This window comes from Amblyraja radiata, chromosome 2 (assembly GCF_010909765.2).
Source record: "Amblyraja radiata isolate CabotCenter1 chromosome 2, sAmbRad1.1.pri, whole genome shotgun sequence".
In the NCBI taxonomy this organism is placed as follows: Eukaryota; Metazoa; Chordata; class Chondrichthyes; order Rajiformes; family Rajidae; genus Amblyraja; species Amblyraja radiata.
This window is the reverse complement of record NC_045957.1, coordinates 106,522,828-106,547,198: the sequence shown is the minus strand read 5'-3', so window position 1 is coordinate 106,547,198 and position 24,371 is coordinate 106,522,828. Positions and strand designations below refer to the sequence as shown.

The window sequence follows — 24,371 nt, the reverse complement described above, 5'->3', positions numbered from 1 at the left end:
CTGGGCATTTGGATTGACAATTTTGCATTTCTTCTTCGGAGACATCTGTTTAAAATGTAAAGGACAAAAAACACAACAGCATTAACAGAAACAAGTTATTATTTGCAGTTTTAGAAATAAGGTAGAAATGATAAAGTTAAACGCTAAAACAAATAGTAAATACCCAACAAAAAATTCATATTCATCAGTTTCATCATATCAATTCATCCTTTTTTTAAAAAATATTTTATTTTATTAGAAGTAAGTACAATCATATGGCACTAAAGTGCCTAATATATATTTTCATAATACATTTTATGTACAGCTTCTTTTTTTTTTTGTTAAAATAAAAGAAAGATGAGAATAAGATTCATCTAATCAATTCATCTAATCAATTAAATTGATCTAAATTCAATTACTAGATCTAAACACCTATCCATTTCTTAAGAAAAGGCTAACATTTTTAAATAGCCTAAGTATCCAAATAACAAATAACAAACGGATCCCATTCACACACAAATTCAAAATAGAACATTTTTAAATCTCACTTTGTCATGAATTTATATGCCAAATGGAAGGAATTTAATGTTTAATTCCCATCAATCACTCCAGAAACATCCACATTCAAGATAATCAATCTTTGATCAAAATCATTATTTTTTTGCACAATACATCTGACTAAAACTGTGATATTTAGTGTGAAAATATTGATCAATAATAGACAATAACACAAAATATAGATGATTTAGATGCTCTTATGACATTATTGTCCAAAAAAAAAAAGAATTTAATTATCTTGCGAGTGGATGTTTGTTGAATGTGATCGAATGCCGTTACCATAAATTTAAGCCCATTTGGCAGGCAAGACATGGCTGATTCGTATGTGGCCTAAATAACATTTTTTGCATCATAAGATTAAAATAAAGGCGCACCATAAAGCAAAATAATATGTTAAATAAACGACATACCTTATGATTTGTCCTTATATTGCGATACATGATGTTGAAGGCGTTGAAGGCATGTTTAGTCGCGTTTAAATTTAATCCAGCGACGTAAACTTCCAGCAATTTTTTTTTTTAAACCTGCAAACAGAAGCGCGAACAATTTTTTTTCATCAGCTAGCAGCCCGAGGAAATCCCTCTCCGACAATCAATACAAACCTGCATTTTAATCCCGCCCCCCCCCCCCAAAGGCTCCGGAATCGCCCGCACAGGCAGTGGCAGATCTACAGCGTCGCTGATGGTAGATGGTAGTTTTTGTAACATCGCTACACAAAGCACTACATATTAAAGCTAAACCCAAATATCTTTTCCATCTCTGTTGTTTTGAGGTAGATATTGAAGGGTCTGAACTTGAAGTTACAAAGTGGCCAAACAGTTGCACTGGTTGGCAACAGTGGCTGTGGAAAGAGCACCACCATTCAGCTTCTGCAGAGATTATACGATCCTGAAGATGGAATGGTAAGGCATTTACCAATGTTTGTCATGCTGTTAATATTTTATTAAATATTTCCCTTCTAACCTTAAACACGAACACAAAAGAAAGAGAAATGTGTTGGGGAGGTCCACACAATGTTTTTGGTGCAGTTCGTGACTGAAGTCTGTTAGGTTAGACAAGCACACCTCTTCAACCCTCACCCTGAACACCGGCGTTCCACAGGGCTGTGTGCTGAGCCCCCTCCTCTACTCCCTCTTCACCTATGACTGCACACCTGTACATGGTACTAACACCATCATCAAGTATGCAGATGATACAACGGTGATTGGCCTCATCAGCAACAACGATGAGTCGGCCTACAGGGAGGAGGTCCAGCACTTAGCAGCATGGTGCGCTGACAACAACCTGGCCCTTAACTCCAAGAAGACCAAGGAGCTCATTGTAGACTTCAGGAAGTCCAGGGGCGGCACGCACACCCCCATCCACATTAACGGGACGGAGGTGGAACGTGTTTCTAGCTTCAGGTTCCTGGGAGTCAACATCTCCGATGACCTCTCTTGGACCCACAATACCTCAACTCTGATCAAGAAGGCTCACCAGCGTCTCTTCTTCCTGAGGAGACTGAAGAAGGTCCATCTGTCTCCTCAGATCCTGGTGAACTTCTACCGCTGCACCATCGAGAGCATCCTTACCAACTGCATCACAGTATGGTATGGCAACTGCTCTGTCTCCGACCGGAAGGCATTGCAGAGGGTGGTGAAAATTGCCCAACGCATCACCGGTTCCTCGCTCCCCTCCATTGAGTCTGTCCAAAGCAAGCGTTGTCTGCAGAGGGCGCTCAGCATCGCCAAGGACTGCTCTCACCCCAACCATGGACTGTTTACCCTCCTACCATCCGGGAGGCGCTACAGGTCTCTCCGTTGCCGAACCAGCAGGTCCAGGAACAGCTTCTTCCCGGCGGCTGTCACTCTACTCAACAACGTACCTCGGTGACTGCCAATCACCCCCCCCACCCCCCGGACACTTATTATCACTTATTATTATTTATTTAAATCATTTGCTATGTCGCTCTTCCAGGGAGATGCTAAATGCATTTCGTTGTCTCTGTACTGTACACTGACAATGACAATTAAAATTGAATCTGAATCTGAATCTGAATCTGAATAACAGTCTGACTTAGATGTGATGGTTATAGTGATACCAAGTGCATTGTATAGATTGTGGCGGCCTGAGCCATTTTGGTATCGAACCATCGTTGAACACTCGCGTGGGCCAGGCGTGATCTGGGCCGAACAATTACACGGTCGGGGGTCGGGCTGTTAGGCTGTTGGAATTCAAAGGCGGCAGTTGGAATTCGAAGGATTGGCAGTTGGAGTGGACCTCGGGTGTTCACGAGTGACAGCACAGTCATAGTAAAATATTAACTTGATGCGCGTGTAAGCGACGGGGCTGTATCGGCTAATTATTAAGCTGAGTGTTTACACAACACGTGGACCTCTACAATGATGACCCCGACGATCCAAAACGTCCTATTTTGGATTTAATCATGTTTGCAGCCGCCAGCGCAGACCAGCAGAACGCAGTTTCGATCAAACTGCCTACTTTCTGGACATCACCGCCCCACGTGTCGTTTGAACAGGCTGAAGCCCATTTCCACATTCGCCAGATCACTGCCGATGCCAACAAATACTACTACGTGATCATTGCGTTGGAACAAGACACTGCCGGGCGCCTAATCGATTACCTTCGCCAGCCACCTGCCGACTGCAAGTACTAGGGCCTCAAAACGCTCCTTTTGCGCACTTTCGGCCTCAGCCGCCGCGACAGGGCAGTCGGACTCCTGCACATGGATGGCTTAGGCGACCGCAAGCCGTGAAATGCTCGCCTTGATTGGCGGACACGTGACCTGCCTCCTGTTTGAATAGGTGTTCCTCGAGCAGATGCCTGATGACATTCGCCTGCTCCTTGCGGATGACAATTTCACCGACCCCTGACTGCTGGCAGCCCTTAGCGGATGTGCTGTGGCAGGCGAAACAGCAGGGTGGCGCCACCATCAGTCTGGTGTTGGCGGGTCAAGCGGCCGGTTCCAGCCTCCATCGAAGGCACGGCAGTGGGGCCGGCCACGAGCGAAGCCGGCAAAGGTACGTGGTGCTACTACCACCAAAGGTGGCGTTTCGAGGCCCGCCGATGACGATCACTCTGCACGCATCCAGGGAAACGCCTCGGCGTGAGAGGTGGGGGATGGGGGGAGATGGATGGGGGTGAGAGAGGGGGTGGGAGGACGAGGGGGGAGGACGAGGGGGGAGGAGATTAAGATGGAGAGGGGTGAGGGAGGAAGATGGAGGGGGGGGAGAGAGGGGTGGGGGAGGGGTGAGAGGGATGGGTGTGGGGGAGTCCATCTATTCCCCACTCCCTATCACCCCCCACTCCTCTCCCTCTATTCCCACACTCTCCCTCCTCACCTCCCCCATTCCCCAACTCGGCCTTGCGCCACCCGCAGCCGTTGCAAGAGGCACCGCGCGCAGCGAGCTGGACAGCAGCCATTTGAAGTTGACAGCAGCCGCTATGGCCTGACGCGTTCGGATCTCGGGTGAGCATACAGTGTAAATGGAGCAGCAGCTTGGCTGCTTTAAATTAATGGTTCACTTTACCATCGCTTCCAGCTGTGAGGTTAGGAGCGGTTAACAGCGGCGATGAACGGTTGGGGGGGCAACGGGTGGGGGAGGGATGGGGCAGTGGAGAGAGGGGTGGGGAAGGGAGGAGAGAAGTGGAAGAGTGGGGAGGGAGGGGGAGAGGTACAGGGAGTGATGGAAAAGGTAAAGAGGGGTAGGGTGAAGGGGTGGGGGGAGAGAGAGGAGGGAGGGGGAAAGTGAGGAGTGGGGTAAGGGGGAGTGGTGGAAGAGGGACAGAGGGGAGGGGAAGGGGGCGGGGAAGAGAGGGAAGGGGGTGGGGTAGAGAGGAAGGGGGGGAGAGGGATGGGGTGGGAGGAGGAGGGGAAGAAGGGTGAGGGGAGGGGGGAGGAGAGAGGGGAGGGGGAGAGATGTGTGGGAGGAGATTAGGGAGATGGGGTTGGGGAGGGAGAAGGGGGTGGGGAGAGAGGGATGTGGTTGGGAGGAGGAGGGGAGGAAAGGGAGAGGGGGAGGAGAGAGGGATGGGGAGGGGGAGAGGTGTGGGGGAGGGAGGAGGGAGGGGAGTAGGGAGATGGGGTAGGGGAGGGAGGGAGAAGAGGGAGGGGGAGAGGAGTGGGGGGAGAGAGGGGAAAGAGTGGGGAGGGAGAGTGGGAGGGGGAGGGGGAGAGAAGTGGAAGAGTGGGGAGGGAGGGAGGGGGAGAGGGGTAGGGGGAGTGGTGGAAGAGGGACGGGGAGTGGTGGAAGAGGGACAGAGGGGTAGAGGAAGGGGTGGGGGAGAGGGGGAAGGGAGTGGGAGAGGGGTGGGGGAGGGAGAGGGGTGGGGTAAGGGGGAGAGAAGTGGAAGAGTGGGGAGGGAGAGGTAGGGGGAGTTGTGGAAGAGGGACAGAGGGTTAGGGGAAGGGGGCGGGGGAGAGAGGGAAGGGTGTGGGGTAGAAAGGGAAGGGGGTGGGGGGAGGGGGGTGGGGGAGAGAGGCGAAGGGGTGGGGGAGGGAAGGGGGAGAGGGAAGGGGGGTGGGGGAGAGGGATGGGGTGGGAGGGAGAGGGGTGAGGAGGGAGATGGAGAGGGGGAGGAGAGGGATGGGGAGGGGAGAGAGGGATGGGGAGGGGGAGAGAGGTGTGAGGGATGGGGAAGGGAGGGGAGGAGGGAGATGGGGTAGGGGAGGGAGGGGGAAGAGTGGAGGGAGGGGGGAGAGGGGTGGGGGGAGAGGGGAAATAGTGGGGAGGGAGAGTTGAAGGAGGAGGGGAAGGGACAGTCCATCTGTTCCCCATTCCCTATCACCCCCAATCCTCTTTCTCTATTCCCACACACGTGATGACGCGCTTCGACACAGGCTGCGGGGTTGGGGGGGGGGGGGGCTAGGGCTGCTGCAAAGGCATTTGTAAATAGATCCATTACGATTGGACATCTGTGAGCATTGGGCATTGTGACATCACACGATGGAACGTTCACTAATATGTTATAGGTGAGAGCTGTTTTTTTAACATTTTGAAATGTTGGGGGGGGGGGGCGGGAGAAGGATTTTATTAAAAATGTGTATATAAGCACGACGAAATTTAATCAGGAGTGAATACTTGGAATGAAAAGTGAAATCTCTACCGAAATGGAAAAAATCTCGGCGTTTCTGCGTCTGGTGTTGGCGTAACAATGAATCAAAGGCTGGCAACCACAAGACAGGCAGAAACACACACACACACATCCTGCCACAGAGTTTTAATATATAGATAGATAGATATGATATATATATTAACTTGATCCGTGCGAGAGCGATGGGGCTGTATCGGTTAATTATTAAACAGAATGTTTACACAATGCGTGGACCTCTACAAGATCATTTTTTGTTGTCTGAGAAGGCACAGTTAGAAATCCCGCTTATGTTTAATGTGTGCAGCTTCTTTCTTTTGATTAATCTATTTAATTAATTTTAAAAAAATCTCCCCCAGGTTGTTTATTTCATGGTAATGGCTTTGCGTACAGAATTTTCCAAATTCCTGCTGTCCATAACTGTCAAGTCTTCTAATGTTTTTGTGCAGATTCCCCGCTTGAAAGGGATCTGATTCATCCACCCCGAAATGATGAACTGGATTTCACTCAATGACCAAACACTTCTTTTCCATTTTTTTTTCCCCTTTTTATTTTGGCAGATTCAGCAATTAATTTACAGTTCCACTTGATTTATTGCTTCAGCCATTACTTTGAAGGCATTTGGATGTTGTAGGTCTTAAGGTATTTAACAGTTTAGTCTTTTAGCAGGTGCAAAACCGGCTGCTAATCGGGTGCTGTAGATAATCAGTCCTGCATGCCTTTGCTGGCGATCGCGGCAGTTTTTAGGACAGTCTCTTAGATTATACTGTTCAAGTTTTGAGCCGCAAGTCAACTTCTCTCGCGGGCCTGACCGCTTTTCTGTTCACGGTCGGGCTGACTCTGATCCCGACCGGGCTTTCTCTGTTTTCTCCCCCCACCGGGTTGACTGTTCCCGGTTGGGCTGAAGACTCAGCCTCTGTCGGTGGCTCTCTGGACCTGTCCGTGGCCTACACGGTACTAGGCCCTCACCTGACGTCTGGGGCTGGCCGTGGGCTACACGGTCCTCTTGTCGGTGGCTTCTCGACCTGTCCGTGGCCTTCACGGTACTAGGCCCCCACCCGACGTCTGTGGCTGCTGCTTGGGCTTGGCTGTGGGCTGCACAGCCCTGGATACATTCCAGGTTAGCTGACACCGTGCTTGGTGACCATTACTGCCCCTGCTTGTTTTCCTAGCTCTTCCCTGAGCTATTGCTTCCCATTCCTACCTTTTTTCTTTTTGGCGCCAATTCATAACCATTTGGCTTGGTGCTGTTCCACTTGTTTCCAAATACTACTATTTTTAACTTTTGTTTTCGATTCTTCTTGCTGGCCTTGTTCTTATCTTCGTTCTTTTATCCTCATCGCCAATTGTTGTGTATTCGGATGCTTTGAACAGTCTTGAATAAAGGCTCGGACACGGGAGGAATCATACAAGCTTCTTTACTGCAGGACGCCACCTCCAGTCTCCCCCTGCTCATGCGTACTTGCCCAAGACATCACAAGACACCAATTACTTATCCTAATTATCCCATACCTAACACTCCTCCCCCTTTTAACTTGGAGGCAGGTAATAACATTTCTATTACATACACTGCACTCCTCCCCTTTTAAGTCCATTTCACCTGTACGGTATATGCTCTTTTCCTACTATTGTGCGCTTGTGATTTTAAGTTAGCATTAGTCCTTTATTACAGTTTGACTTGACAATAACTATTGATTTGCTGTACCATCTCCAACAGATAATGCTCGATGGGCATGATATTCGGTCCTTGAATGTTAGGCATCTCAGAGAATTTATTGGAGTTGTCAGCCAGGAGCCAATCCTCTTTGCCACCACAATAACTGACAACATTCGCTATGGCTGTGAAGATGTCAGCATGACTGACATTGAAGAGGCTACCAAGGAAGCTAATGCATATGAATTCATTATGAAATTGCCAGATGTAAGTAATGATCTTAATGAAAAAGACACAAAGTGCTGGAGTAACTCAGCGAGTCAACTCAGGTAGTATGTCAGTAGAACATGGATAATTGGTGTTTCAGGTTGGGACCCTTCATTATTTACCCAGTCTGAAGAATGGTCCCGACCTGAAATGTCACCTATCCATGTTCTCCAGAGAGGCTGCTTGACCTACAGAGTTACTACTGAACTTTGTATCTTTTTTAGTAAACCAGCATTTGTAATTCCTTGTTTGTAGGTAACGATCGTACCTGTTTTGGATTGTCATTATAGTTTCTGCACCTCAAGAGGTTGATTTATGTATAGATACTTTGGTGAAGACAGTCATTCACAGGGCCTGCTCTATAAAATAGCATTTTAAATAAATGGATCTGCTGGTCTAGATCCATTGATTCCACACGGCCGCATGTAGTATAACTGTTGTCAGATGTATGTCAAAACAAAATATCCATTTGACTTCTGTTATGAATTCCTACCTACCATTAAAATTGTCTCCTCAGATGAAGCAAAGCGACCTATTCTTGGCCTGATATATCCTTCAGTTTTTTTTTTTGTCTCTTCCTTCGGGGGAATGCGACTCTTTGTCGTATCCCCCTTCTCGGCCTCCGTCTGCGCTGAGGCCTAATGGCGGAGCTGGCGGCCTCCAACTGCGACCGACCTCGGGGCTCCAGAAGCAGAGCCAGCCAGGACTTACCAACGCGAGGCTGGCCGAATTCGGAGCTGTGGTGGCATTCCGGTGGCGGTGGCCCGGCTTTGGGGCTTCGGAGCTGAGGCGGCATTCTGGTGGCAGTGGCCGGCTTCCGAGCTGTGGCGGTGTTCCGGCGTTCAGGTGGCCCGGCTTCAGGGCTTTGGAGTTGAGGCGGCGTTCCGGTGGCCCGGCTTCGGGGCTGAGGCGGCGTTCCGGTGTCCTGGCTTCTGGGCTGAGGCGGCGTTCCGGTGCGGTGGCCCGGCTTCGGGTCTTCTGAGCTCTGGCGGCGTTCCGGTGGCAGCAACCTGAATTCGGTGCTCGGCCGCGGGCCAGTGGACAACATCGTCGGGAGCTCGCAGGTCACAGGTTGGTGACCTGTTTTCTGGAGCTCCCGCAACTACAACTGCGTCCGCTGGACTGGAGGGCGGCATCTTCGGCAGCTTCGACCACCCTGGGCCACGGAGCTTGAACCGGCCCGTTCGCGGAGCTCGGTTGAGCCGCGGGACTTAGTCACCATCATCCGGCGGGGTGACAACATCGGAAGCCTGGATCGCATCAGCGCAGAGGGAGAACAAGGAGGGAAGAGACAGAGACTTTACGACTTTTGCCTCCTTCACAGTGAGGAGGTGCCTGGTGAACGCACTGTGGTGGATGTTAATTTGTGTTTATTGTATGTTTCGTTATTTATTATTATATGTATGATTGTTGTTTATTATTGTATTATTATATGTATGACTGCAGGCACAAAAGTTCGTTCAGACCGTAAGGTCTGAATGACAATAAAGGAAATTCTAATTTTAATTCTAATTCTAATTCTAATTTTGCCAGGCAGGTGTGGTAAAAACTCTTTACAGTATGCTGATAACAGACTATACAGAGAAGTCCCACACAAAGGGACACTGATTTCAGTGCATGTATATATACCCCACTACTCGACGATTCAGCAATACGTTATCTACAAGGCTTAGTACAGCCTTCTGCTTCTTACGATTGACAGATCCTTAAGATTGAAAGCATCAGAAGATTGACAGGTTCTTCTGACAGAGGAAGGGTTAGACATATATGGTTATATGAGAAGGTTATATTTCTGCAGAACAAGCATTTTGGGTTTTTTCTACTTATGACGCGCATCATAATCTTATAGTCTGAATTCTCTCTCAATGTTTACATTGTAGAGGGAACATTCATGAAGCTGTGCTTGTTATCTTGCTTATGTTATTGGAAGGGGAACATCAACTGTCTGCTAGCTTTGTTAATGTACTGAAAGCAAAGGTTAGTGCGTTTAGCTTTGCAATTTAATAGAAGAAGGTTAAAGCTTGTCTTAGTTTCAGCAGAATCCATTTTGTGATTTTAAATCGTTATTAACTTCCACACTCTAACTGTGCGTTTTGCTGCAGAAATTCAATACATTAGTTGGAGAAAGAGGCACTCAGCTCAGCGGAGGCCAGAAGCAAAGAATTGCCATTGCGCGTGCACTTGTTCGCAATCCCAAAATCCTGCTGCTGGATGAAGCGACGTCTGCATTAGATGCTGAGAGTGAAGCTGCAGTCCAGGTTGCACTTGACAAGGTACTGATGGTATCGCCACACTGGCATTGTGAGCTTGGTTGTGTTGCTGGAGGCTGGTTGCAAAATAGTAGGTGTGGTTCACATTTTCACTTTGATAACAAAATCATCTCCCCCTTCACCACCATCACTCTGCACAACCAAAGCCCCACCTCACACCAGCTTTGCCTCACGCTAGCACCACACCACAATGTTACCCAGCACTACAGCCTCTATGCCGCCACTCGCACCACCCCACACTGCCAATGCCACAACCTCACACCATTGCTCTGCATCACCATCCCCAGCTACCGCCCTACACCATAATTTCCTTGCACAGCCAGCACCCTATAACCACCCATACCACCACCATCCTGCACCACCAATATCCCGGGCCGCAACTGCCCAACACCAGCACCAATTCTATACCAACATTCCACAGCCTGGCTGCAAAAGTCTTGAGTGGAGGAGCAGGGATGTCTTGAGTATATTATCCAAGCCTTGGTATGACGACCCCTGGAATATTGCCTGCATTTTCAGTCACCTTGGAACTGATACCTTAAGTGGAAGTTTGAGAAGGAACTGCAGTTACTGGAAAATCGAAGGTAGACACTGAAGAAGGGTCTTGACCCGAAATGCCGCCTATTTCCTTCTCTCCATAGCTGCTGCCTCACCCACTGAGTTTCTCTAGCATTTTTGTCTACCTTAAGTGGAAGTGGTAGTTTAAGTATCCGGTGGAAAAATTCACATTTATAGTAAACCCTTGTTATTATGGACCGCTTTGGTCATGTTGTTTACAGTGTACTATGTTTACATATTCTGTTGTGCTGCAGCAAGTAAGAATTTCATTGATCTATCTGGGACAAGACAATAAAACACTCTTGTGAATAAAACAGATTTTAGTTCTAGCGGAGTTAGTATCCCAACAGTTATCACAGTTCACCAATGAAATGCACAAGCCATCGAAATTGACCACCAATTGCTTCCAACGACACTTAACTCCATTAAACCATGTAACAGACAGCCTTTGGTAGTTTTAGCTTGCACTAACAAAAAAAATGTTTTTAGTTGCTAAAAGAACTTTGTACACTCAGCAGGTTAGGCAGGTTAGTGTCTTTCGAAAAAGAAACGGAGTTAATGTTTAAAGTCAATGTCCTTTCACAATTGGCAATCAAGGACATCCCCCCCCCCCCCCCCCCCCCCCCCCCGCGCCACCACATGGTCTGTTATAATGAGGGTTTACTTTGTGCTACGTTGGAAACGATTTGATTGTCATTAGAAATCTGTCAGGTTCAAGATTCTCCTTCAGGGTTTGAACTCTTCCATCCTCACCTGGTCCAGCCTGAAGATGACTCCACTTGCACCAGGATCATTGACTCTTAGTGTGTAGGAAGGAACTGCAGATGCTGATTTACATCGAAGATAGACACAAAATGCAGGAGTAACTCAGTGGGACAAGCAGCATCTCTGGATGGACGGAATGGGTGATGTTTCGGCTCTGAAGAAGGGTCTTGACCCAAAACGTCACCCATTCCTTCTCTACAGAGATGTAGCCTGACCCGCTGAGTTACTCCAGCATTTTGTTTTTATCATTTACTCTTACCTGCCTGCTCAGTTCAGGAGCAATTGGGGATTGATAGTGGCCTTGGCAGTAGCATTCACATCCCAAGATTCAATGAATGAACAAAAACTTGAATCTTTCGTTATTTACGAAGTACTTGGAGTTAGAGTGAGTCGCCTTGAAGTTCTGACACTGATGTTATATAGGCAAACATGATGGCTCATTGTTTCATCTGTTGCAAGGATAATTACTTTATGATTGTGATTGTTTAAGGGAGGAAATTGAAAGGATTTGTAGAGCTATTGATCAAGAGCAGGAGTGGCTGAAATTAATTGTGCAGGTTCATAAGTCATAGGAATAGTGGTGTGCCATTTGGCTCATCAAGTCTACTCTGTCATTCAATCATGACTGATGTATCTTTCCCTCTCAACCCCATTCTCCTGCCTTCTTCCCATAACCCTTGACACCTTACTAATCAAGTATCTGTCAATCTCCGCTTTAAAAATACGCAATGACTTTGCCTCCACAGCCATCTGTGACAATGAATTCCACAGATTCACCACCCTCCGACTAAAGAAATTCCTCCTTATCTCCTTTCTAAATACACATCCTTTTATTCTAAGGCTATGCCCTCTGGTTCTAGATTCTCTCATTAGTGGAAGCATCCTTTCCACATGCACTCTATCCAGGCCTTTCATTATTTCACAAGTTTCAATAATGTCCCTTCCTCATCTTCGAAACTCCAGTGGGTACAGTCCCAGTGGTGTCAATTACTCAATGTATGTTAACCCAATCATCCCCTAGATCATACCTAAAGCTTCTTTATGTATGTTAAGAGAAAAAGATTAGTAAAGACAAATGTGGGTCGCTAGAAGCCAGAAGTAGGTGAAATTATTATGGGGGAACAACGAAATGGCAGAAGAGTTGAACAGCTACTTTGTTTGTGTCTCCCTTAGTGAAGACAGAACCAATCTCCAAGATGTACTAGAGGACAGAGGATTCAGGGATACAGAGGAACTGAAAGAAATTTGCATTAGGCGAGAAATAGTATTAGGTAGACTGATGGGACTGAAGGCTGATAAATCCTCAGAGCCTGATGGTCTGCATCCCAGGGTACTCAAGGAGGTGGCTCTCGAATTCGTGGATGCATTGGTGATCATTTTCCAATGTTCTATAGATTCAGGATCAGTTCCTGTGGATTGGAAGGTAGCCAATGTTATCCCACTTTTCAAGAGAAGTGCAAAAGAGAACACGGGGAATTATAGACCAGTTAGCCTGACATCGGTGGTGGGGATGATGCTGGAGTCAATTATTAAAGAAGTAATAACGGTGCATTTGGATAGCAGTAAAAGGATTAGTCAAAGTCCACATGGATTTATGAAGGGGAAATCCTGCTTGACTAATCTTCTGGAAATGTTTAAGGATGTGACAAGTAAAATGGATGGAGGAGGGCCAGTGGATGTAGTGTATCTGGACTTTCAGAAAGCTTTTGATAAGGTCCCACATGGGAGATTAGTGGGGGAAAAAATAGAGCACATGGTATTGGGGGTAGGGTATTGACATGGATAGAGAATTGGTTGGCAGACAGTAAACAAAGAGTAGGGACTTGCTGATGACACAAATCTGGGTGGCATTGTGAACTGCGAAGAGGATGCCAGGAGGTTGCAGGGTGACGTGGACAGGTTGAGTGTGTGGGCAGATGCATGGCAGATGCAGTATAATGTAGATAAATGTGAGGTTATCCACAATATTGCACCTCTCCACCAATTCAAATATTTGTGGCCTGTGGGGAGAGGGGCTTTCTGGAGCGCTAGTATGGGTGTTGTGGTCTGAAGGGACTGGTTTCCAGAGGGCTAGTATGGATATTGTAGGCCGAATAGATTCTTGGGCTGGCGGCTCAGTCACTCAAGCCTGTTGTGCTGGCAGCTCACTCACGGCTGGAGGGCTGGCAGTTGACTCACAACTATTCTTTGAAATTCCATTTCAAGCTGGGTGCAAGGCCACTAAAGACAGTGAGTCATGACCTCTCCCTCCTCCATCTTGCAGAGATTGAGCCATGCCCATACCTCTGGGTTTTATAGTCCCCCCCTCCCTCCAGAGGGGGCGTGGCCTTCATAGCGTGATTGACAGGAGAGAGAACCTTGACCTTTTTTAAACACTAATAACTCTTATTTCTCATCAATGGGAAAACTCCTCGGAAACTGATGAGTGGAGGGGGACTCTGAGTAAGATGGCAAAATAGTCCGATGTCCGAGTTAGCATGGATTTACGAAGTGGAAATCATGCTTGACGAATCTTCTGGAATTTTTTGAAGATGTAACTAGGAAAATGGACAAGGGAGAGCCAGTGGATGTAATGTACCTGGACTTTCAGAAAGCATTTGATAAGGTCCCACATATGAGATTAGTGGGCAAAATTAGGGCACATGATATTGGGGGTAGAGTGCTGACCTGGATAGAGAAATGGTTGGCAGACAGGAAACAAAGAGTAGGGATTAACGGGTCCCTTTCAGAATGGCAGGCAGTGACTAGTGGGGTACCGCAAGGCTCGGTGCTGGGACCGCAGCTATTTACAATATACATCAATGATTTGGATGAAGGGATTCAAAGTAACATTAGCAAATTTGCAGATGACACAAAGCTGGGTGGCAGTGTGAACTGTGAGGAGGATGCTATGAGAATGCAGGGTGACTTGGACAGGTTGGGGGAGTGGGCAGATGCATGGCAGATGAAGTTTAATGCGGATAAATGTGAGGTTATCCACTTTGGTAGCAAAAAAAGGGAGGCAGATAACTATCTAAATGGCGTCAAGTTGGGAAAAGGGGAAGTACAACGGGATCTGGGGGTTCTTGTACATCAGTCTATGAAAGTAAGCATGCAAGTACAGCAGGCAGTGAAGAAAGCCAATGGCATGTTGGCCTTTATAACAAGAGAAATCGAAGAGAGGAGCAAAGAGGTCCTTCTGCAGTTGTACAGAGCCCTGATGAGACCACACCTAGAGTATTGTGTGCAGTTTTGTTCCCCTAACTTGAGGAAGGACATTCTTGCTATTGAGGGAGTGCAGCGTAGGTTTACAAGGTTAATTCCCGGGATGGCGGGACTGTCATATGCTGAGAGAATGGAGCAGCTGGGCTTGTACACTCTGGAGTGTACATCCTTCTAGATGAGAGGGTATCTCATTGAAACATATAAGATTGTTAAGGGCTTGGACACTCTAGAGGCAGGAAACATGTTCCCAATGTTGGGGGAGTCCAGAACCAGGGGCCACAGTTTAAGAATAAGAAGTAAGCCATTTAGAACGGAGATGAGGAAACACTTTTTCTCACAGAGAGTGGTGAGTCTGTGGAATTCTCTGCCACAGAAGGTAGTGGAGGCCAATTCAAGGATGAATTTAAAAAAGAGTTATATAGAGCTCTAGGGACTTGCGGAATCAAGGGATATGGAGAGATGGCAGGCACGGGTTACTGATTGTTGATGATCAGCCATGATCACAATGAATGGCGGTGCTGGCTTGAAGGGCCAAATGGCCTCCTCCTGCACCTATTTCCTATGTTATGTTATGTGTCCTTCTTCAGACTTCTGAAGGTGGACCCCGATCCTGAAACGTCACCCAACCTGCCTGACCAACCGAGTTACTCCAGCACTTTGTGTCTATCCATGATTCTCTGAATATTGTCAGGGCACCAAGGGAACCCCCTGCTCTCCTTTGAATAGTTCTGGGATCTCTGGTATATAAATCCAAACTCATGGAACAAGTCGATAGTGTCCCTTTCAAAGAAAGGCTGCTCCAACAAAACCAACCAGTGCCTTTCACTGCTGCACAGTGTGTCCAGCCCTACTACCCTCTGACCCAGAGCAAGAATAATAGCTCATTGAACCAAAGAATTTAAGAAGCTTATACATAAGAGTGTAGTTTTTCAGATTAAGGAAAGAACACTGATATTCAGTTGGAAGCATCTCACAAACTTATGATATGTTCTATATTCCCTCAAAGGTACGACAAGGCCGCACCACAATAGTAATTGCTCATCGCCTGTCAACTGTTCAAAATGCAGACGTCATTGCAGGATTGGAAGACGGTGTAATTGCAGAGCTGGGAACCCATGAACAACTGATGGAAACAAAGGGGATCTATTACAACTTGGTCACCACACAGGTACTACTGATGAAGGAAATAAATTACACACATAGGTTTGATTTTGGTTTTTAAAAAAACACGTATTAATATTTTTAACTTTACTTCAGACTTTTAAGCGTGAAAATGAAGATCAAGAGAGAAATGATGCTAAATCAGAAGAAAAAAGCACCAAAAAGATACTGCCTGGACTGTCCACGCAAGGTAGTGTAAAAAAGGCAGAAAACAGCTGAGGAGAAGACAGATGCAAGTGAGGATGCACAGGTAGGATTCACATCAATGTTATCAATAAAAATATAATCTGCACTGTAAATGAATTTGGGTTTTAAATGTTGAATCAAAAGTACTTTATGAGAGTGCATTGCATGTTAATTCTCCAGTCAGTCCTCTTGCGCAAAATAAATCTTATCATACATTCTATTTTTATCCTATTGTAAACATTGATACGATGAAGAGGTAAAGGAAGAGTTCAATGCTGTTTTTGCTGATTCAATTTGGTAATACCCACCCTGTATGTTAATTATGTAATATAGGTTTCAAACATTCATAATAATGTACAGTTATTAAAAGCATGGATCTCCTGTGTAGAATTAGTTAGAACAGCATGAACGTGGGTACAATTCAACTTAGCCCAACAATGAGTTAAAAAAATGCCGCCTGCAAGAACTACGAGTTGGAAGTTAGGGCTTACTGCCTTTATTACTGTCAACAGTTTTGTGCATGATTGCTGACCACAAAACTGTTGACAGTAATAAAGGCAGAACATTCTAGAAATACTCCACAGTTCAACAGCGTCTGGAAAGAGCAGCAGATATCATTCACCTATCATCCAGTGTGTTTATGTTTTTTACAATGGTACTTTATTGCCACATGTACCAAGGTACAGTGAGATTTACTTTTGTATTCAGATCAGTACAACCATCACAGGTACACAAAAATGCTGGAGAAACTCAGCGGGTGCAGCAGCATCTATGGAGCGAAGGAAATAGGCGACGTTTCGGGCCGAAACCCTTCTTCAGACAACCATCACTATACATAAGCACCTACAGTGCCCTCCATAATGTTTGGGACAAAGACCCTTTATTTAATGATTTGCCTCTGTACACAATTTGAGATTTGTAATAGAAACAATCACATATGGTTAAAGTGCACATTGTCAGATTTTAATAAAGGCCATTTTTACACATTTTGGTTTCACCATGTAGAGGTTACAGCAGTGTTTATGCCTAGTCCCTCCATTTCAGGGCACCATAATGTTTGGGACACAGCAATATCATGTAAATGAAAGTAATCATGTTTAGTATTTTGTTGCATATCCTTTGCATGCAATGACTGCTTGAAGTCTACAATTCTAAGAAAAATTCTATAAGATTCGTCAGACATGATTTACGTTTCATAAATCCATGCTGACTTTGTCCAATGATTTCACCACTTTCCAAATGTGCTGCTATCCCATCTTTAATAACTGATTCTAGCAGTTTCCCCACTACTGATGTTAGACTAACTGGTCTGTAATTCCCCATTTTCTCCCTCCCTTTTTAAAAGGTGGGGTTACAATAGTGTTACAATCAGTGTCCTACAACAAGCCAACTATACCAAGTTCTCCTCAGCTGGGATTGGTAGCGCATAGTACTAAGCCTTATGTTTGATTCGGCCAAGGATGATTTCATTTTCAGAGTCATTAATCCGGCAAATAAATTTATACATAAGATTTCTTAAGACAGTTTGTAAAGTATTGACTCCTGCAACCACAAACATTTTACTTGCACTACACTATCTAGGTCTCTTAAGTAATATTCTCATGGCAACATTGTAAGCTACTTTAAGTCTCTGTAAGCTTGCTTTTCTGTAGTTTGACCACAGGTGTGCAGTATAGAGTGGTGTACAATATGCTCTGAACAGAAACAGCTTCACTCCATCTGTTCACACACTAAACTTGCGCAAGAGAATATTTACTTGTGCATACATCATACAGCGTTGCCTATAAATATCCTCATCATCTGTCATTTGTTCTATAATAAAATGCCCAAGATATTTTACCTTATTACCGACACTAAGATTATTATCAGACAATTTAAAATCAGGAAATTTTAGACATTTATCCTCTTTGGTTCTACAGATCATAACAGCATTCTTACCAACATTATATTTAATATCATGTTCCACACCATACACAGAACACATAGTAAAGAGCTGCTGGAGACCAGCGCGAGATGGACTAAAGATCACAAGATCATCTGCATACATAATATGGTTCATTTGAGTATTACCAATCATGCACCCAGTATTACAGGCTTTCATTTGCTTGGACAGATCATCAATATAGAGATTAAAAAGAACCAGGGACAAATTCCCCCTCGTCCAACACCATTGCTAACCCCAAATGGGGTTGAGACCCTATTGCCCCATTTTTACTTGCATAGTCTGGTGGGCATACCAGTATACCAGAATTCTCACAATGTATGTAGGCACCCCTCTTTGACTCAATTTAACAAACAACTTTCTATGATTAACACGATTAAAGGCTTTGGAAGCTTCAATAAAGTACATAAGAATTGATGTGTTTTTACCTCTATATTTGTTTACAATTTCCTTTAAGGCTTATATACACAAGTCAGTGCCATGTTTCGCTTTAAAACCAAACTGGTTATCTATGGAGTTAACAAACTCATTTAATCTATCCAGCAGAATTATTTCTAGGATGTTTGACTATGCTGGCTAAAGCTCTGGGCCTGTAATTAGTTAGGCTCCCTACTTTACCAGCTTTGTCCTTAATGACTGGCACTAACAGAACAGACAACATTGAGTCTGGTAACAAGCCATGAATCATAAAGCCAGAAAAACAAATAATGTGCACTTTAACCACATGTGATTTTTTTTCTATTACAAATCTCAAATTGTGGAGTACAGAGACAAATAAATAAATGATGGGTCTTTGCCCCAAACATTATAGCGGGCACTGTAGATACCTACAGGATAAGCTCCTCAGATACAGCAGAGGTGTATTGCAGGAGAACACTGAGACAATATGCAGTCGCCAGTTTTTTATGCTTTTTCTCGTTGTTTAAGTGCAGGGTTCTTGGATTCACCATAAAGGCCCATTGTCCAGATGACATCACAGTGATGGCCTGGCCAAACCTAGCCGTTGTGTCCTTCACCGCTGCAGTCTGTATCCGGTCCACGCGCTAGGCCTCTTGGAACGTCGCCCGGTCCAGCCGAGCTCCAGGCTGTTGCAGGGCCTCCAGCAGCCCACTTCGCCGTCAAGGCACTGCACAACCTCCCGCAGCCAGTCTGCTTACGGGCCCTCCGTCTGATCCCCTCCTCTCTGGACGGGCAAGCCAGGCCTGTGGACGGGTATGGACGAGTCACACTGGGGGCAACCTTCTGCCGTGAAGAGATGATCATCCACAGTTGCAGACTCTCATCTCTTTGACCTTCTGGGTGGGTCCTCGGTCCGTGGATGGGCGAGCTGGGCCTTCCAGGTGGGTCCATGGCGGGCGAGTCGGGCCTGCTGGTGGGTCTGGCTGCAGCTTATCGCGGTTCTCCCACCGTACAGCGTTGCATTTCTAAACTTGAATAGGCTAAGAGAAAGAATCGATTTTAGGCCTCAGCAAGAAGAAACAATACGCACATGCTGATTTTATATTACAGAGTGAATGCTAAAGGTCAACATGAAGCATTACTTCCTGCTTCCAACCCTACAGGTGCTGCCTGACCTGCTGAGCATTGCCAGCATTTTCTGTTTTTATTTTCAAGCTCCAACATCTCCCACATCTCGTCTTTACATCAACAGCAAATGCTGTCACTCTGCTTATGTAGCTGACTCTCAGAATGTAGGGAGGTGAAGCAAATGTAAATATTGGTTCAAGCATCTGCAGTTCCTGCTGTATCTTTAAATATTGGTTCTGATGTTTATGATCCACTCATTGATTCCATAAATTTTGCCATTTAAACTATTGTTAATATTTATGTAATATCTAATCTGTAAATTAGTGGAATTGATTCTCTTTGTCATTCTGCAATGTGAAACTAGAATTACTGTTCATTGATTTCTCATCCTGAAGTTATGAATTAATTCTTACATTTTGAAATAACAAGGTATGAAAGGAGTATTTTGAAATGACATTCCATGTCACAACACATAATGAAATATTCTATTTTTCAGGATGAGGATCTACCCAACGTGTCCTTTTTTAGGGTCCTCAAGATGAACAAAAAGGAATGGCCTTATCTATTAATGGGAACTTTCTGTGCCGTTATAAATGGGATCTTGCAGCCTGCCTTTGCCATAATTTTTTCAGGGATTATCGGGGTAAGTTTACCATTGTTATAAAGGACACAAAGTGCTGGAGTAACTCAGTGGGTCAGGCAGCATCTCTGGAGGACATGGAGAGGTGATGTTTCGGGTCGAGATTCTTCATCAGACTGGGTGTGAAGAAGGATCCCGACTCAACACCACCTATCCCTGCTCGCCAGGCATGCTGCCTGACCCACTGAGGTACTCCAGCACTTTGTGTCCTTTTGCGTAAACTAACATCTGCAGTTCCTTTATTCTATCTTTTAACATTGCTAAATATGGTCTATAATCCAGATATGGACAGTGACGTCCATAAGTTATAGGAGCAGAATGAGGCCATTTGGCCCACCAAATCTACACCGCCATTCAATCATGGTTGATCTATCTTTCCCTCTCAACCCCATTCTCCTGCTTTCTCCCCATAAACCCCGACACCTAATCAAGAATCTATCAATCTGTGCCTTAAAAAATATCCATTGACTTGGCTTCCACAGCCTTCTATGGTATCCAGTGTTCCCTTAGATGCACATCTGTGATTTTGGTCCATGGATCTGCCAAAAACACTGATGGTCTCTTTCTGTTCAAACCTGCTTCACCATTACTTGGCAAGATAATGGGGCAGAGTCCAGTCCTGCAAGGAGTACGGTGCAGGAATAAAGATCTCTCTCGGGCATCTTAACCCCCTCCATCCACCCACCCCCTGTCTACACTGGTTATGGATGGTGACGGCAGCTCCTCTCTCATTGAGATTGCAGTTCTGGCCTCCTCCAACAGTCATGCTGTGGATTTGCACCAATACAACCTACCACCCCCCCTCCCCCTCCACTATGACCATTTACCATGCACCCTTCCCATCCTCTCCACCCATTATCCATCTCAATTTCTAGTCTGCCGTCTATTGTCATCTTGGTCGATGCAAGGGGAAAGCAAGGAGACATGCATAAAGAATTTTTTTAAATGAGGGCGCTTTACAGAACGAAACAATACAATTTAATATGAAGTGAGAAAATGACAAATGAATTAAATAAATACTTGGCATCCACCTTCACAGAGTCATGCAAAATCTGGTGGATGAATGAAGAGAATCAAGGGTCTGGTGAGAAAGAGAACATTTCAGAATTATTCACTGGAGTGCCAGGGAGGGAGTGTAGCAAAGATTTCCTGAACAGTGCCAAGGATGGCATGTTCGCTGTTTGAGGAGGAATTGAGTAAACTAGGACTATTGTAACTATGAGACTCAAACACACGTAAAGATACAACACAACCTTATTAATGACTTACAGCATTGGATCTGCAGTACGTTACATCTCCGAGCTGCTGCATCTACTGCCTGACGTAGGCGAGTTCTTAATATCATAAAGCATGTACTAGGCGGGGCAACTACTAACAAGCACTATGATTGGCTAGCATGCAATAGCCGATCTATATCTCTTGTAGAAAATAAAGAAACTACGGTGCCTTAAACAATATGATGAGGGGATGCTAAGAATATGCTAGCAAGATTATACAAAATCGCCATATCTAACAGGTGGCCTGCAAACCCGTCCAGCCCTCGTGCGGTAGTAGACCGCCTCACCTCCTTTCGCGGGAGAACAGACAGGGGAAGGGAGTGGGGACCCGGTGGGAGACGCCATAGTCGAGCCAGGCGTCAACTGATGCGGGGAACCCGCGGCAGAAGTAACGGCTGGTGGTGGAGTCGCTGGAACGGCTGTGGGAGCAAACACGAGAGACGGGATCTCAGGACCTGGAGTTGCAGAATGCGGTTCCTTCACTGGAAGGATATGTTGACGGGTTGCGTCTGTAGATGACTATGTCCACTTCGACCAGGTATGAATGTGGTTCTTTGGCCAGGCCATAAATGTGCCCCAGTCGTGCATTGCCCTTGTCGGTTTGCAGGCGAACTACTTGTCCACGTGCAAGTGGTTTAAGCGGCTTGCTGGATTTGTTGAAGAAACGCTTCTGTGTATCCCATTTGAATTGTAGCTGCTTCTGGACCGCGGACGGGGAGCGAATGCGTGGCTGCAGCAGCTGCTGAGAGACAGGCAGGCGTGCACGGGTTTGGCGAGACCGTAGTCGCTGGGCTAGAGAGCCTAGGATGGGGTCCCGTGCAATGTTTCGTAGATTGAGCAAGTCCAGGTATACGTCGGATTTGGCAAGGCAAGAACGTTCCATATGTTGTTTCGCACTCCGAACAGCGCGATCGGCCAGTCCATTGGACTGCGGGAACTCGGGGCTGTTAGTAATGTGTTGGAAGTCCCACCTTTCAGCAAAGTTCTTAAGTGCTTTGCTGGTGAATTGCCTGCCATTGTCAGTCTGAATACATGCAGGGGAGCCATGCAAGGAAAGGTGCCGTTGCAGTTTCTCGATCACTGCCTCCGAGGAAATGGCTTGCAGTAGGTCTATTTCGAACCATCCCAAGTAAGAGTCAACAAGATAGTGTTTCCCATGCCATTCGAAGATGTCGGTGGCCAGCGAGGACCACAGAAGAGGAGAAACTGGTTGGGGCAAAAGAGGCTGCTTCTGCTGATGTGGTGCTAAACTGTTGCAGACAACGCACGTTTCGGTTCTTACACATATGTATTTTGTCATTCCGGACCAGTAAAACATACTTTGCTACCGTATGTGCATATCTTTATCTTTATTGTAGGCGATGTGGAAGTCAAAGCGCTGCAGCTGCATCATCGTTTGTTGCAGTCGTGCTGGGGCCGCATGAATCGGCTTGTTCAAAATAGTGACCAAGGGTTGGTGGTCAGTCTCGATGGTAATGGTCTTACCAAAAATTAAGTCCTTGAATTGAGAACATGCGAAAACCACCACGAGCAGTTCCTTTTCAATCTGGGCATATCGCTGTTCGATATTAGAGTACGGGATGCATATGAGACGGGCTTGATGCTACCGTCGGTAGTGGCCTGTAGGCACTCTGTGCCTAGCCCGTACTGGGATGCATCGCAGGTGATCCTAACCGGTAACTTTAAGTCAAAATATGAAAGTGTTGGTGCGCTAGCAAGCTGTAGCTTGAGGGTGTCAAAAGCCCTTTGGTGCTGCGGGTACCAGGACCATGCCGCGTCTTTGTGTATCAGCTCGCGCAGGGGAGCTGATAACTCGCTGAGGTTAGGAATAAATTTACCCAGGAAGTTGACCATGCCAAGGAATCGTTGCAAACTCGTGACATCAGTGGGAACTGGCAGTTTGTTGATGGCTGTAATTTTTAATGGATCAGGCCTGAGGCCACTGCTAGTGAAAACCTGTCCGACGTAAGTGACCTCGGGAACTCGAAACCTGCACTTTAGTAGATTCAGTTTGAGATTAATGTCTTTGGCACGGTCGAACACTCTTTAAGATTAGCATCATGTTCAGCCAGGTCACGACCATAGACAAGAATATCATCAACAATGATGGTGCACGGGTGCTCTGTAAACAGTTATTTCATGGTGCGCTGGAAAACTTAGCTGGCGGAGTTGATGCCGAAGGGCATCCTCAGAAATTTGAAATGGCCAAAGGGTGTGCCGAATGTAGTGAGGTTAGATGAGTCCGGGTCTAATGGAATCCTCCAAAAGGAGCTTGTGTCATTCAGGACTGAGAACACTGCTGCGTTTCCAATCTGTGCAGCAACATCTTCTGTGGTTCTCATTGGGAGTGGGGGCGCTTGATTGCAGTATTCAGATCTCTGGGATTGATGCAGATGCGTATCTCCTCTTCGTTTTTCTTAGTTGCAATGACCATGGTGGACACCCAGTCAGACGGGTCGGTAACTTCAGCAATGACCATGCGTCTGAGTTCATTGTGTATTCTGTCGCGCACGGTATGTGGAACGCGATGTGGTGTTTTGACTACAGGTGTGACTGTAGGATCAACAGTGACTCGATGTTTTATAGGCAACTTGCCAAGTCCATCATCAAACGGGTCTTTGTACTGGGAAAGCAGTTGTTGAGCTAGCTCATCAGTGAGGTTTAATTTGTGGACCGCACGTCCAAAATACACCAGGCCTAGATCGTGGCATGCATTGATACCAAGCAAAGTCTCTGAGTTTGATTTGACAATATAAAACTGCGGGATGCGCACGTGCTCGTCAACTGTGCATTTTAAATCAGCTTTTCCCAGTGGATGTAGGATCTCTCCCCCGTAAGCCCGAAGCGTTGAGTCCTTATGCATTTGTTCTGCATTTCGAATTTTTTTAAACTCTCTTATCGACATGACATTGATCTTTGCCCCCGTGTCTACTTTGGCGAGTATGGGCCTGTTATTCACGAACACAGTCACGTCAGGGTCAAGTAGCTCGTTAGACGAAGGGAGGAGGGAGTGAACAGCAGAACAGTTATCAGCACTGTCTGAACACTGCTTGTGGGATGGCGTTTCAGGCTCTTGGGAGTCAGTATCAGAGAACTTTTGTTGAAACAGGTGCAAGTTTGTCTGTGAAACATTAGCAGTCCCACAGAAACGGCAACATTTTGCGATATGGTTTTGTTTTTTACAATAATTGCAGGGCTTTCCGTGAGCTGTGCAGAACTGGCGACCCTTCGCATGAAAATAGTTACAATTCTGACATCGCGCAGCAGGCACATTAGAGGCTTTGCGGGAGGA

At 46.0% G+C, this 24,371-nt stretch overlaps 1 protein-coding gene across 1 annotated transcript in view; it reads left to right on the top strand.

Moving 5' to 3' along the window:
• The window catches only part of LOC116985242 (ATP-dependent translocase ABCB1-like), a 172,758-nt gene that overhangs the window by 63,920 nt on the left and 84,467 nt on the right, over nt 1–24,371 (top strand). The window contains exons 11-16 of the mRNA XM_033039890.1: nt 1,314–1,439; nt 7,346–7,549; nt 9,652–9,822; nt 15,353–15,514; nt 15,604–15,723; nt 19,659–19,805. Coding sequence (XP_032895781.1) covers nt 1,314–1,439; nt 7,346–7,549; nt 9,652–9,822; nt 15,353–15,514; nt 15,604–15,723; nt 19,659–19,805 — 930 coding nt within the window. The remainder of the gene's footprint in view (nt 1–1,313; nt 1,440–7,345; nt 7,550–9,651; nt 9,823–15,352; nt 15,515–15,603; nt 15,724–19,658; nt 19,806–24,371) is intronic.